We start from the raw sequence: 12,466 nt of genomic DNA, 5'->3' as shown, positions 1-12,466 counted from the left end.
GGTCACACCATCATTATCCGTGGAATTGTATATTACCTTTTCATGACTTATTTGTCCATTCAAGGTGAAAGTGAAAGTGAAGTTGCTCAGTCATCCAACTCTTTGTGACCCCCATGGACTGTAGTCTACCAGGCTCCTCCATCCATGAGATTTTCCAGACAAGAGTACTGGAGTGGGTTGCCATTTCCTTCTCCAGGAGATCTTCCCGACCTAGGGTTTGAACCCGGGTCTCACACACTGTAGGCAGACACTTTACCCTCTGAGCCACCAGGAAAGTCCTCATTCAAGGTAAAAGAAACTAAAACTAACATTAGCCAAGCCTTAGTTTATTTTAGGGGTCTGACATCCGCCATAAAGGTTTTGAATACCACACTAATAAATGTGTTTCTTTAAAAAAAAAAAAAAACTCTTTATTCGTTAAAACATCATTGGCACAGCACTTCTCACGTTCAATCTCATCAAATAATAAAATTTCCACTTTCTGTACTCAATTCGTAAGAATCTGAGAGATTAACTAAAAAGAGGAGAATTAAAAACCTGAAAACTTATGGCAGATAAGTTATTACACAAGAGAAAGAACTTTTCTTACTAACGGCAATATTAATGGCACAATTCAACCAAAACTCATATATATTTTACTGCATAATTTACATATTATTTTGGTGGAAAAAATAGTATTCTTTATTCTTTCAGTTTCTTTATGCAAAAGTACACTTGTACAGGGACATCACTTAGATGTTATACAAACCTTGTAGAGCCATGAACAGGCCAACTCTAGAATCCAAGATGCTTGAAAGACTCCAATAAATTATTTTAAAACAAACTTAACAAAATATGTACTGGATCACGCCCATGTCCATCCAAAATGTATCCTGGCTCTTACTGTGGCAGTAGAGTTTATGATATGAAATAATTTAAAAGGGATTGGATAATACCCTGCCACCCTACTCCCACCCAAATAATGCCAGCCTTCTTTGATAACCAAGATAAGCCAGTTATCTGTATATTGATTCAAATTTTTCAGGAACTTAATATACTTTATACTGACTTATACATGGATCATGAATTTAATAAATTTACTACCTTTATTTAGAGTAACGTTTTATTTCCTACTACCTTAGTCAAACAGTTAAGTCAAACAGTTTCAAAGATGGAGATTCCCTTAAAATATGAAGAAATGCCAAAACTGGTTTACAAAATATAGTGATACATTTAAACATTTACATCAAACTAAGCCAAAATGTATACAAAATATATTTAAGCCAAAATAGATCCAATAGTATGATCTAACTCAGCAATTTTCAAAAGATTTATTACAAATCCAATAGGGCATGGGTTAAAGTGGGGTGATATCATCTTTCTCTCCTGTACCACTGTGACTTCAGATTTAACTTCATTTAGAGATGACATCAGAAGTCTGTTTTCGAGGTTCTTTGTTAACGTGAGGCTCAAGCCAGAAGGACCTCCTCGCTTCCCTGATAAACCCTGATGTCTAGTTTGTAATAACCTGAGATTTGGCGATAAGTCTGTTTTCCTGATTCATATGCTTCATAATTTGATTGAGATTTTACATGAATGATAAAAAATAAATAAACTATTCAGGCCAGCTGAGAGAGCAGACAGAAGGGTGAGGAGATGGAAAGATGTGAAAGAAAGATTTTTTTTTTTGCAGACTGGTTATGTTTCCTTGGAAGTAACCTGGTTGGGAAAACTCCAGGATACTATGCAAGGCTTAAAAAGCATCAGAGAAGCAAAATAGTAGTTGCCTCAAGTGGGGCAGTGTAGACAGTCTGTGTTGTGGCAGCTATTTCTGTCTATATCTCCACATATCTCCATTATTCAGGAGGTTTAATTTAAAATAGGCTACTGGGGCTCCACCCCAGCATCATATGTCTGTCAGCTAGAAGTGATAGCTGAGCACAGGCAGCTGTGTAGGCTGATTCCTTGAGGCTTCTTACAGGTTGCTGCTGCTGCTACTGCTAAGTCACTTCACTGCTGCTAAGTCGTGTCTGACTCTGTGTGACCCCATAGACGTCAGCCCACCAGGCTCCCCCGTCCCTGGGATTCTCCAGGCAAGAAGACTGGAGTGGGTTGCCATTTCCTTCTCCAATGCATGAAAGTGAAAAGTGAAAGTAAAGTCGCTCAGTCGTGTCTGACTCTTTGAGAGCCCATGGACTGCAGCCTACCCAGGCTCCTCCGTCCATGGGATTTTCCAGGCAAGAGTACTGGAGTGGGGTTCCATTGCCTTCTCCGTCTTACAGGTTAAACTATCTGAAACATTGGCTTGAGCTCTGCCCACTTCCCACAGACACAGCGTCTGATGTGCTGTTTCTATTGACCATTTAAGTAGTAATCAGTAGCCATTTCCTCAGGGTGGGAAGGTTCTTCTCCAGCCACTTAATATTTTTGGATATGGTTTCCAGAATAATTTGAAATATATCTAGATGTGATCCTTGGGCCTTAAGAGATTCAAAGAACAGTTCCACCTGAAAGTAAAGCCAGAAAAGAATTACTGATATGGTTCATAAAACACTTTCTCTTTCAAAGGGCTTCAAAACAGCTTGCAGACTATACAAACACAGGTGCAAGCGTTTTTCTGCCAACCTCTAAAAAAGTTATTTTCTTCATCTCTTTTTGGGGCATAATTATTTCACTTATCTTCAAACAATAGGTAAAGCAAGACAGGAATGACAAATCTTACAAGTAAGCACTCTGTAGGTAAAAAAAGGTAAGAGATTGAGTCAAGTTCATCGCGTAAGCAGTGATCTGGGATTAAAGTTCTGAATTTGCTTTAAAATTAAATAAATTCAAGATTTATTGTGGAAAGACAATGTAAAACACAAGAATGCTTTTTAAAAAGAGGTTAGTAGAACTACCATAAAGGATAATATTGTTAAAAAAGACCTTCAAGCATTCTTTCAAACGTCAATATAATCACTCAAGTGATGATACAATGCAAATTAAAGAATACAAAAGGACTCATCCCTCAAGTGTAATTTTCATTTTGAACGCTATGAACATTAGTTCTGTCTCTTCCATTTACTTTCTAGGTGACATTGGACAAACAGCTTGTTTTCTTTTAATAAAATAACAACTTAAAACCAGATTGCATCTAAATTTACTTTCAATTCTATAACTTGAACTTTTAATTTTAAATTGTTGGCAATAGAGAGTCACAAACCTCCTGCAACTCATCCTTGGAAGAAAAATGAGATGTTGTACCAGAGACGATCATTCTTATGGGGAATGAGCCCAAATCAAATCTGAAAATAAAAGGAATTTCATAGATGTAAGTAATAGGAACAATGACCTTATGTTTATAACATGCTATATATATTTAAACTATGTAACATTAGTAACTGTATGATAAACTTGTACATTACAATGGATGCTATCAATTACCATAAGATTAGCTCATATGCATCTGGGAAAATCTGAAAGCTATGAAGTTTGTCAAATTTGACCATAAGATTAAAATTTAGATAAAGCTTTTATAGGAAATATGATGCATGTTTATGTTTAAATTTAAGTTCATATTTAAAGCAGCACCCTACAATTTTTGATTATGCATGCATTCCATCAACAAAATTTTTTGACCAAGAATTTCCCAATATGCACATTTTTATTTATGAATTATATGTATATACTAACTTAAAGGTAAAAAGGAAAACGTAAGAATAAGATAAGAAATGATACATGTGGCAATATTTTCTTCTTGCACTGTAAGGCATTGTCTTGCAAACTTCCCCAACTCATTTTGGACATCACTGTGTTTAAACATCGTATTTATTGGGGCATTGTTGGTGGAACTCTTGTTCAAAGCCACAGATGGCATCCTTTACCCCCCTGTCTTACATAGAGAATCTGGCCACAGGTCTAAGGGGTTCGTGCTATAAAGCAGAGCACAGATACATCTCAAACATGCTGCCAAGTCTGGGCTCTGTACACGGTCGAAGAGGAGAATAATTTCCAGTTACAAAATAAATCTATAGCACTGCAGAGAAATCTGATCATCCAGGAGGGAACGGAGAGTCACGCAAACCGCAAAACCAATGGTTCCAGTAGGGTGTTTAAGGAAAGTGCTTTTTGTTTTGTTTTAAAAAAAGTTTCTAACTAATTTGGTTTCACGTGGATGTCAACCCCTTTAAGGTCTGGAAGGGGTAGAAACGTGCTTTTTGCTCACAAAAAGCTATCAGTGAGAACCCTGAGTCCTTTATGACTAAGAAATGAGAGGGATGAGGGACTGAGGATGACTGACATCAGACACGCTAAATGACACAGAAATAAGCAAATTGCACAGCTCTTTCATTTAGGGTATTTTCCATAGAGTTAATAAGTGATATTTTGGATTGGGATGAGGAATGGATGAGCACCTTCGCAGGGGGTCTGTTGTGAGAGAAAGCCATGCCATCCTGTATGTTCCGAGGAAATCTAATCTTTATTGCTTTTGTTCTGGAACTATCTTAGGGCCAGGAGCATATTGCAGTGAGCTATAGTTCTCCCAAAAGTTGAAACCCCAGAGAAGACTCATAACCTATCTACTTTTGGAGGGGAGCTCCCCAGGCACTTCTGATTAATTTCTTCTATTGCCTCCAAGCTCTCCACTGTGTTACCTCTCCAAGGGAACTGGAGGTAGGGATTAGCTCTCTTCAAAATTTCTGAATTTTTTTTTCCCCCAGAACAAAACTGTATTAACAAAGTAAATGAAATATTTTGCTGTACTATATATGGCTTCATTGCATTCTTCTGGGCTAGGGAGAGAGCAAGAAGGGAAAAGGGCATGGGGTTGATGACTGGATTTAACTCAGCTCTTACTTGTTCCCAGCAATTCGTCATGGCCTGAGATGAGTAACAGAAATCTGTTTCCCATCCCCTTTTTTTCATTCCTCTCCCTTACACCCGGACAGCAGGCTAGTGAGTTTTAAAATCGACACACTTCATCAAACCATTTGAGTAAAATTAGTGTCATTCATATGCTTTAGGGAACGTCTGATTACACTCGGTTTTATGCAACTGAAATATCCGCGTGGAAGAATACACATTGTGAAAGTCACTCAGTTGTGCTCGACTCTTTGTGACCACGTGGACTATACAGTCCATGGAATTCTCCAGGCTAGAACACTGGAGTGGGTAGCCTTTCCCTTCTCCAGGTGATCTTCCCAACCCAGGCATTGAACCCAGGTCTGCCGTTTCGCAGGCGGATTCTTTACCAGCTGAGCCACCAGGTAAGCCCAAGAATACTGGAGTGGGTAGTCTATCCCTTCTCCAGCGGATCTTCCCAACCCAGAAATTGAACCTGGTCTCTGCATTGTAGGCGGATTCTTGACCAACTGAGCTATTAGGATATAAACAAATACCAACTTTTTAAGGAGATGGGTCCAATTTTCTTTTACAAAGTTCCAGGCTAGTTGCTGCCCCTCTGGATTTCTGGCAATCGCAAAAAGAAGAGCTGCCAAGTCCTGTGTCTTGATAACCTTTCCTTCCATTCCTAGTTCAATTAACCTGAAGAAGCAAAGATCACTTAATTTTTCACGACATGATCTATAATGGAAATTAACTCAGGCTATCAGTATATTGAAAGCATCAGAGAGAAAGAGGCACAACGAAAGTGTAATGTACCAAAAACAGTAATAAACTCTCTACTGGCTAACATTTTTAATATTCCAGTTAAACGCTTACTTTTCTCTAGAAGTAATTTTATCCACTTATTATTTCAGTAAACTTCAGTTAGCATCTTATACACAAAAATGCATTTTTAATAATAATAATTTTCCTCCAAGGTTCTGACAGTAAAACATAGCTATTTGCTTAGTATCAATCACATGATTAAGGAACATCTGTTTTCACTATGTGTATTTTGTCAATAGATGGTTTTTGGAAAAAATTCAAGATGGTTCAAATCCTGATTTCGTTATTATTACATGCCTTTGAAATGAATGGCTGAATTTTAGTAACTTTCCTGAATATGCGTAAGTTTACTTTTAACAACTTAAATTCACTTACTTCATTAACTTTTCCTGATGTTTGCTGGTTGACAATGCATACAGGATTTTGTTTTTTTCAGCGCCTGACAATGACAGTTCATATTGCTCTAAAAGGTAATTCCATCCTGCTGTTGTCTGAGCCCCCACGGAATACACGACCTTTAAAACATCTGTTGGGATACTGTAATATTAAGCACAAAAGTGAAAAAAAGTTCTATGAAAGAAAAAATTAGTTTTTCTTATGACGATTTTAAATTCTAAAACAGAATCAGCCTTGAGTTATTTCCTTAGTTATTTAATTTAGCACAGTTGTTTAGAGTTCAGTCATTTATACTATAATTCTGTAAAATGATAAGATGCAATATTATTATTTTCTGTCCCCCTAAAGAAGACACCATGGTTTTCAAGTTTTATTGTCCTAAAGGACACTAACTAGTCTTTACTTTAATTTAGTTATGATTTTTAATTCCAAATATAGTTGATCAGTAATAGCCAATATCAATATTGATGGCTTGGAAAACCCACAGTACAGAGAAGCAGGGATGGGACAGGAAATTTGCATTTATCATACAGGGTCCATAACATTGTACTCGTCTCTATACAACTTACTTAACTGCCAAAGCTACCCAGTGAGATGTAAAAGTTACCCTAGTTTTTTAAAAGTGGAAATAAAGTCCAGAAAGTTTAAGTAACTTGCACCGAGGTGACGTATTAGCCTTTTTCGAGATGGGATTTAGACCTATGATTCTAAAACTGTACATAAATATCCCAAGAGCCTTTGAATCATAAAACTAAAAGTAACCAAATTATAATCCACATTATTTTTCATTTTAGTGTGTTTTACTGAAGGAAATCAGTCCTGGGTGTTCATTGGAAGGACTGATGCTGAAGCTGAAACTCCAGTATTTTGGCCACCTGATGCGAAGAGCTGACTCATTTGAAAAGACCCTGATGCTGGGAAAGATTGAAGGCAGAAGGAGATGGGGATGACAGAGGATGAGATGGTTGGATGGCATCACCAACTCAATGGACATGAGTTTGGGTAAACTCCAGGAGTTGGTGATGGACAGGGAGGCCTGGCATGCTGTGGTTCATGGGGTCTCAAAGAGTTGGACATGACTGAGCAATTGAACTGAACTATACAAATTTATAAAAATTGGCAACAAATGAATCATGAATCCCTTGAAGGTAGGACACCTAGCTATTTCTTTCACTAGCTTATTCTTAGCACTAACTGTGGTGCCTGGCACAGAAGCAGCAGGCAAAGCATTATATTCTGAATTCATGAATAAAGGAAGTATCTATAAAGGATTAATACTGATGGTCTTAAACTTTAAAAAAATAAACCTACAGTATTTGATTAGGTACTCTTGATTACAATCTTAAATGAGATTTTCCTAGAATTTGTTCATAGTATAGCCTCCTATACTATAGGATGTGGAACCATCATATCTACTGGACTTGAGTTACTTCAGGTAAGATCATTCCTCTTGTAAGTACCATAAAGACAGAATATATTCTGATGTGCTATAGGGCAGCAAACTGTTTATATTTTAGCCTCATTCATACAGTTTATTCAAACATGAACAAAAAAAGAGAGAAAAATACAGCTAAAAGATTTTTTTCCTGAAACTGATTTTAGGCCTAAATCCTAAAGAGTAAAAAAGTCCAAAAAGAAGAAAACAAATTGCTTTTTTAAAAAATAAGAAGTCAAGAAAAGATTTCAAAAAGCTCATGGAGATTTAGTTATATGGAGACAAATTGTGATAGCATTTCATAACAGTTTGGCAGAGGAAAAATTGACTCTATTGCTTTCAGTTCAGTTCAGTTCAGTTCAGTTCAGTTGCTCAGTCTTGTCTGACTCTTTTTGACCCCATGAATCACAGCACACCAGGCCTCCCTGTCCATCACCAACTCCTGGAGTTCACTCAGACTCATGTCCATCAAGTCGGTGATGCCATCCAGCCATCTCATCCTCTGTTGTCCCCTTCTCCTCCTGCCCCCAATCCCTCCCAGCATCAGAGTCTTTTCCAATGAGTCAACTCTTCGCATGAGGTGGCCAAAGTATTGGAGTTTCAGCTTCAGCATCAGTCCTTCCAGTGAACACCCAGGACTGATCTCCTTTAGAATGGACTGGTTGGATCTCCTTGCAGTCCAAGGGATTCTCAAGAGTCTTCTCCAACACCACAGTTCAAAAGCATCAATTCTTCGATGTTCAGCTTTCTTCACAGTCCAACTCTCACATCCATACATGACCACTGGAAAAACCATAGCCTTGACTAGACGGACTTTGTTGGCAAAGTAATATCTCTGCTTTTCAATATGCTATCTAGGTTGGTCATAACTTTCCTTCCAAGGAATAAGCATCTTTCAATTTCATGGCTGCAATCACCATCTGCAGTGATACCTGGTATTAAGCTGTGATTTTTTTTTTCTATTCTAAGAAATGAATTTTCCTTAATTCACATACAGATTTGATTTCTCAAAACATCCAGCTTGAAAGTCAGAGTTTTAATAGCAACGATATAAAATCTTGTGTTGCACAGAAATTAAGGCTTACATTGAAAAGACTGTGGAGTCTTTTAGTACTATGGGTTGAAGCTGCTAGAATGAACTACAACAGAATCGATCTGATCCCTGGGCATCTACCTGATTACAACAACCAATGGAATCAATTTTGCCACCGTACACACCCTTTAGATGGCCCAAATCATCAGTTTCCTATCAAAGCTGAAGCTTGAGACTAAGATGTGGTATGTGGTATATGTGGTATGGTATTGGTTAATGAGGAAGTAAATACACTGAACAAAGCTCCCTCCCCACCACCTCGTTTTTTGTTTCATCAATTGATCATTGGCGTTTCGATTGCATGTACATTTCACATTGCTTTTTATCTTTAAAAGGCATTACTCTTGGCGATCGGGCAGCACTCTAGTCTACCCCACTTTCACCCCCTGGCTGTCTTTCTGAAACCATGCTAATGCTTATTAGCTTTTCCCTGCAGGGAACTAAACCTCACTTCCCACAAAAATCTATTGAGCATTTACTATGTGAGAGTATGAACCAAGGGCATGTAATTCCCAGCATGTTTTTCTTTTTTCCTATCCTCACTAAAAGGTTTTAGATTTAATGTCTCGCATGATCAAAGACTTTTACATCAAAGTGAAAGGAACAAAGAACAGAAGTCCAGATTTACTTTAATTTTCCACTGGATTCCATCCACTGAGAGAAGAGTTCAGTTGCCTTCTGGATGCAAGGAGCATGGTTCAGGTAACAGGCCAGCTTCAAGACAGTGGAGCGAAGCATTCTGTCCCAGACGGAGCCCTCGTCAACCCAGCTTTGCGTGTCAATCACTGGCTTAAAATACTGGAGAAGGTAATGCTGCAGAAAGCATAGGATGGTTTACAGAGAGGCTAAATTTAGTTCTTAACACAGCTCTCACTCACCCATCTAATGGGTTCAACTCCAAACAGTCTACATGAACGTTTCCTGAAGCATAGAACTACTAACTCCTACATTTTGCTTCTCTTTTTCTGGTGTGTGGTCTCCGCCCACCCCAGTTCGTGTCTCCATTAGAAGTACAATTTAATTTCTTATCTGAGAAGGGACTATCAATTGATGTAAGATAAAATCCCCTTAGGAGGGATGCTTTGCTTATGACCCTGGTACCCCGCTCTTAGGCTGATGGTGACAACGACCAGGAGATATCCAACCATTAGATACTAAGTGGTGACTGTGCTCCCAGGCAATTTCCTTAGATTCGCCAAGCTTTAACCCCAAGAGTTCACACAAAGTAGAACAAGTCTCACTGATCGTCCAGCTGCTGTGTCTTTTACTTAATGAACCTTCTGAAAGGAACACAAACCTTGAGATTTTCAGTGACATCTGAAATGTTCCTTCTTTCCACCATGCGGTAAAGCAATTCTAGGTATTCCAGACCTTTGAGAAGCGCGGGAATGCTCGTTTCACGTTGGAGGTAGCGAGTCAGGTCAAGGGCTTTGTCTAGGGTCAGCCTTCCTGCACTGAGGTATAAAACAAACGTTGGAGGTTTGTGCATATCTGACAGTTCTCAATATTTTAAAGGTAGTAAGACAAATGTGATACAGAGAGCAATAACAGAAGCAGCTCATTATATTCAAACCATTTGGTTTAAATCCTAGCTCTCCCACTGATGTGGGCAAGTTAACCTCTGAGCTTCACCTGCCTCCTGTATATAATGGGAATAATATTAGTATCTACTTTAAATCTCTGTTGTGAGGATTAAATGAGTTACTATAGGTAAAGTGCTTAGAATAATTGCCTAAACATAGATAAGAGTTTTCTAAATGAAATAAACAGCTAATATTAATATCTTGTGCCAAATAATATCAAACTTTTCATGTATTAGTCATTCTCTAATTGCTTAATTTGTGGTGTTGAATTGTTCCTCTGTGTGTATTTGGAAATTTTGAGGACAGGTGCCATATCTTTTTTTTTTTTTTTTTTTATGTCCCTTCCTAGAACCTAACAGAGAAGCCACAGTTATTCTGAATAGGACAAAACAAAGATTTTCTTTGTTTTTAACGAATCTATTTAGATTCTAAAGTGATGTCTTCTTTATATTTCCCTTTAATGCAAACAAACAACAAAACTATTATTCTGAGTATAAAACTTCAGTGTCTCTTTTATAAAGGAAGTAAGTTTTTATATTGTCACCTTCATAAAGTGGTTGCTCACTTATGTTTCTGAGAAGACCTGTGTCCCTGCAGCGTCTATAACCCATTCTTGCCAGCATCCAACTCCCAAATTAAGCCTAATAGTTTGATATGGAAACAGATTCCGGAACAAAGATACCTGTGTTGAATTTTTCATTAATATAATGCCCTATCTCCATTGAGATTTTTAAAATTTTAAATGCTCATCTGAAACAAGGGAACTGAAACTAGAAAGAAGTGGCATCAAAAAGAACCAACTTGTGTTGTGACTATACTCTTCTCAGTCACAATGACATAGTGCTTTAAAACAGACCCACAGGAAATTTTCTAAAAATTTCATCTGAAGACAGAGGGCTGGACCATATGCACTATGATTTTATAGTCTGCTGTATTTTTAAAAATACAAACCCACAAAATGTCACTATTCCTTCCACACGTGAGCTAAGCATAAATATAGTCACAACCTTTACAATTTTAAATGTTAACTCTCGTACACAATCCATTCATTACATTGCTCACACTGGGGAAATCAATATGAAACTGGTAGAGAAATTAAGGAGGAATTGGCTGCTTATGTTTAGACTTGCCTGGAAAGACAAGCTCTTTCCTTCTATTTACCATCAACAGAATAATATATAGAATAAATCAGGTCACAAGGTCACCAACAGAAAAAATATTAAGGATCAGGTGGAGTATTATGCATTGGAAACATTTCCTATTCTGAGAATTACTGCAAAGTACTCACTTTATTCAGTGTGACATATTTTTTCTTTACCGGTACTATAAAGATAAGCAACAGGACAAAACTAGGTATTATATTCTAGGGTCAAAATTCTGAAAAGAATGTTTAACACATGTTTATATTAATCTTTTTTTTTTCTTTTTGGCTCAGCCTAATTTATATTTTACTAAGACAAATGCCATTATTTACTTATACTTACTTACTTAAAACACTTTAATCTGAACACTCATCAAAGAGGGAATCATTCTCACAGTTATTATTTAATAAAAATCCAGCCCCTCACCACCTGCCTTCTGCTTCAATTAATGCACAAAATGTTATCTGAATGTCTGTTTACCTTAAAGACTAAACCTATGTATAAGCATATATTTTAGCCCAACAAAAAAAATCCATATCTACTTATTTGTAAAAGGTTTCAGCTAAATGGTACCTTTGTGAAATAAACTATATCCCTGAGGAAACAATCTGGGACTTCTTTCTAGGGTATTGGAATAAAAAAATAACTAGTTTACCTGTAAGGAAATTACGGTTGTCATCTTAATTCCACTCAACTCAGAAGAGATTCAAGTATTAAATATTTAATAACAAGTACAAAAACTCAGTTAAAATGAATATGCATTCCTGGGTCAAATTTTGTCTCTAAACTCAATGCAATCACAGATTATATCCTGAAACTCTTAAGTAGATATTTCACAAAGCAGGGAAGGAAAAAATACATATCACCAAAGCAGAGGAATAAGAAAAAAAAATTTAGACCTATTATGAGACTTTAAAATTGTTTTCTTATACAATTACTTTTCCTATAAAAGTAGCATAAACAAATTACAAGACAACTAGAAATTAAAGAAGGGGAAAAACACATAATTTCATTATCCCTACATATTCAGTAATAGCGCTTTGGACTATTTCTTTCTGCTTTTGTTTTTTTCACCATTAGCTCATTTTTTTTCATGTAGTTGCTAACCTAAGCTTACATTCTGCTTTTTATTTTCACTTTCACATTATTTGAAATGCATTTTTCTATGTTGTGACCTCATCTTCCTATT

General features: G+C 37.0%; 1 protein-coding gene across 2 annotated transcripts in view; it reads right to left on the bottom strand.

Annotated features, from left to right (window-relative positions):
* Positions 1-310: 310 nt before the first annotated feature.
* The window catches only part of ERAP2 (endoplasmic reticulum aminopeptidase 2), a 46,109-nt gene continuing 33,953 nt past the window's right edge, over positions 311-12,466 (bottom strand). For both annotated transcript variants that reach the window (XM_069592642.1, XM_069592643.1), the window contains exons 14-19: positions 9,850-10,006; positions 9,181-9,365; positions 6,004-6,165; positions 5,362-5,502; positions 3,182-3,263; positions 311-2,486 (exon numbers count right to left, since the gene is read on the bottom strand). In XM_069592642.1, coding sequence (XP_069448743.1) covers positions 2,343-2,486; positions 3,182-3,263; positions 5,362-5,502; positions 6,004-6,165; positions 9,181-9,365; positions 9,850-10,006 — 871 coding nt within the window. In that variant the 3' untranslated portion in view covers positions 311-2,342. The remainder of the gene's footprint in view (positions 2,487-3,181; positions 3,264-5,361; positions 5,503-6,003; positions 6,166-9,180; positions 9,366-9,849; positions 10,007-12,466) is intronic.

The sequence above is a fragment of the Ovis canadensis genome, chromosome 5, assembly GCF_042477335.2.
Source record: "Ovis canadensis isolate MfBH-ARS-UI-01 breed Bighorn chromosome 5, ARS-UI_OviCan_v2, whole genome shotgun sequence".
In the NCBI taxonomy this organism is placed as follows: Eukaryota; Metazoa; Chordata; class Mammalia; order Artiodactyla; family Bovidae; genus Ovis; species Ovis canadensis.
Note: the sequence above shows the minus strand (reverse complement) of the source record. Positions and strands in the feature narration are given on the sequence as shown.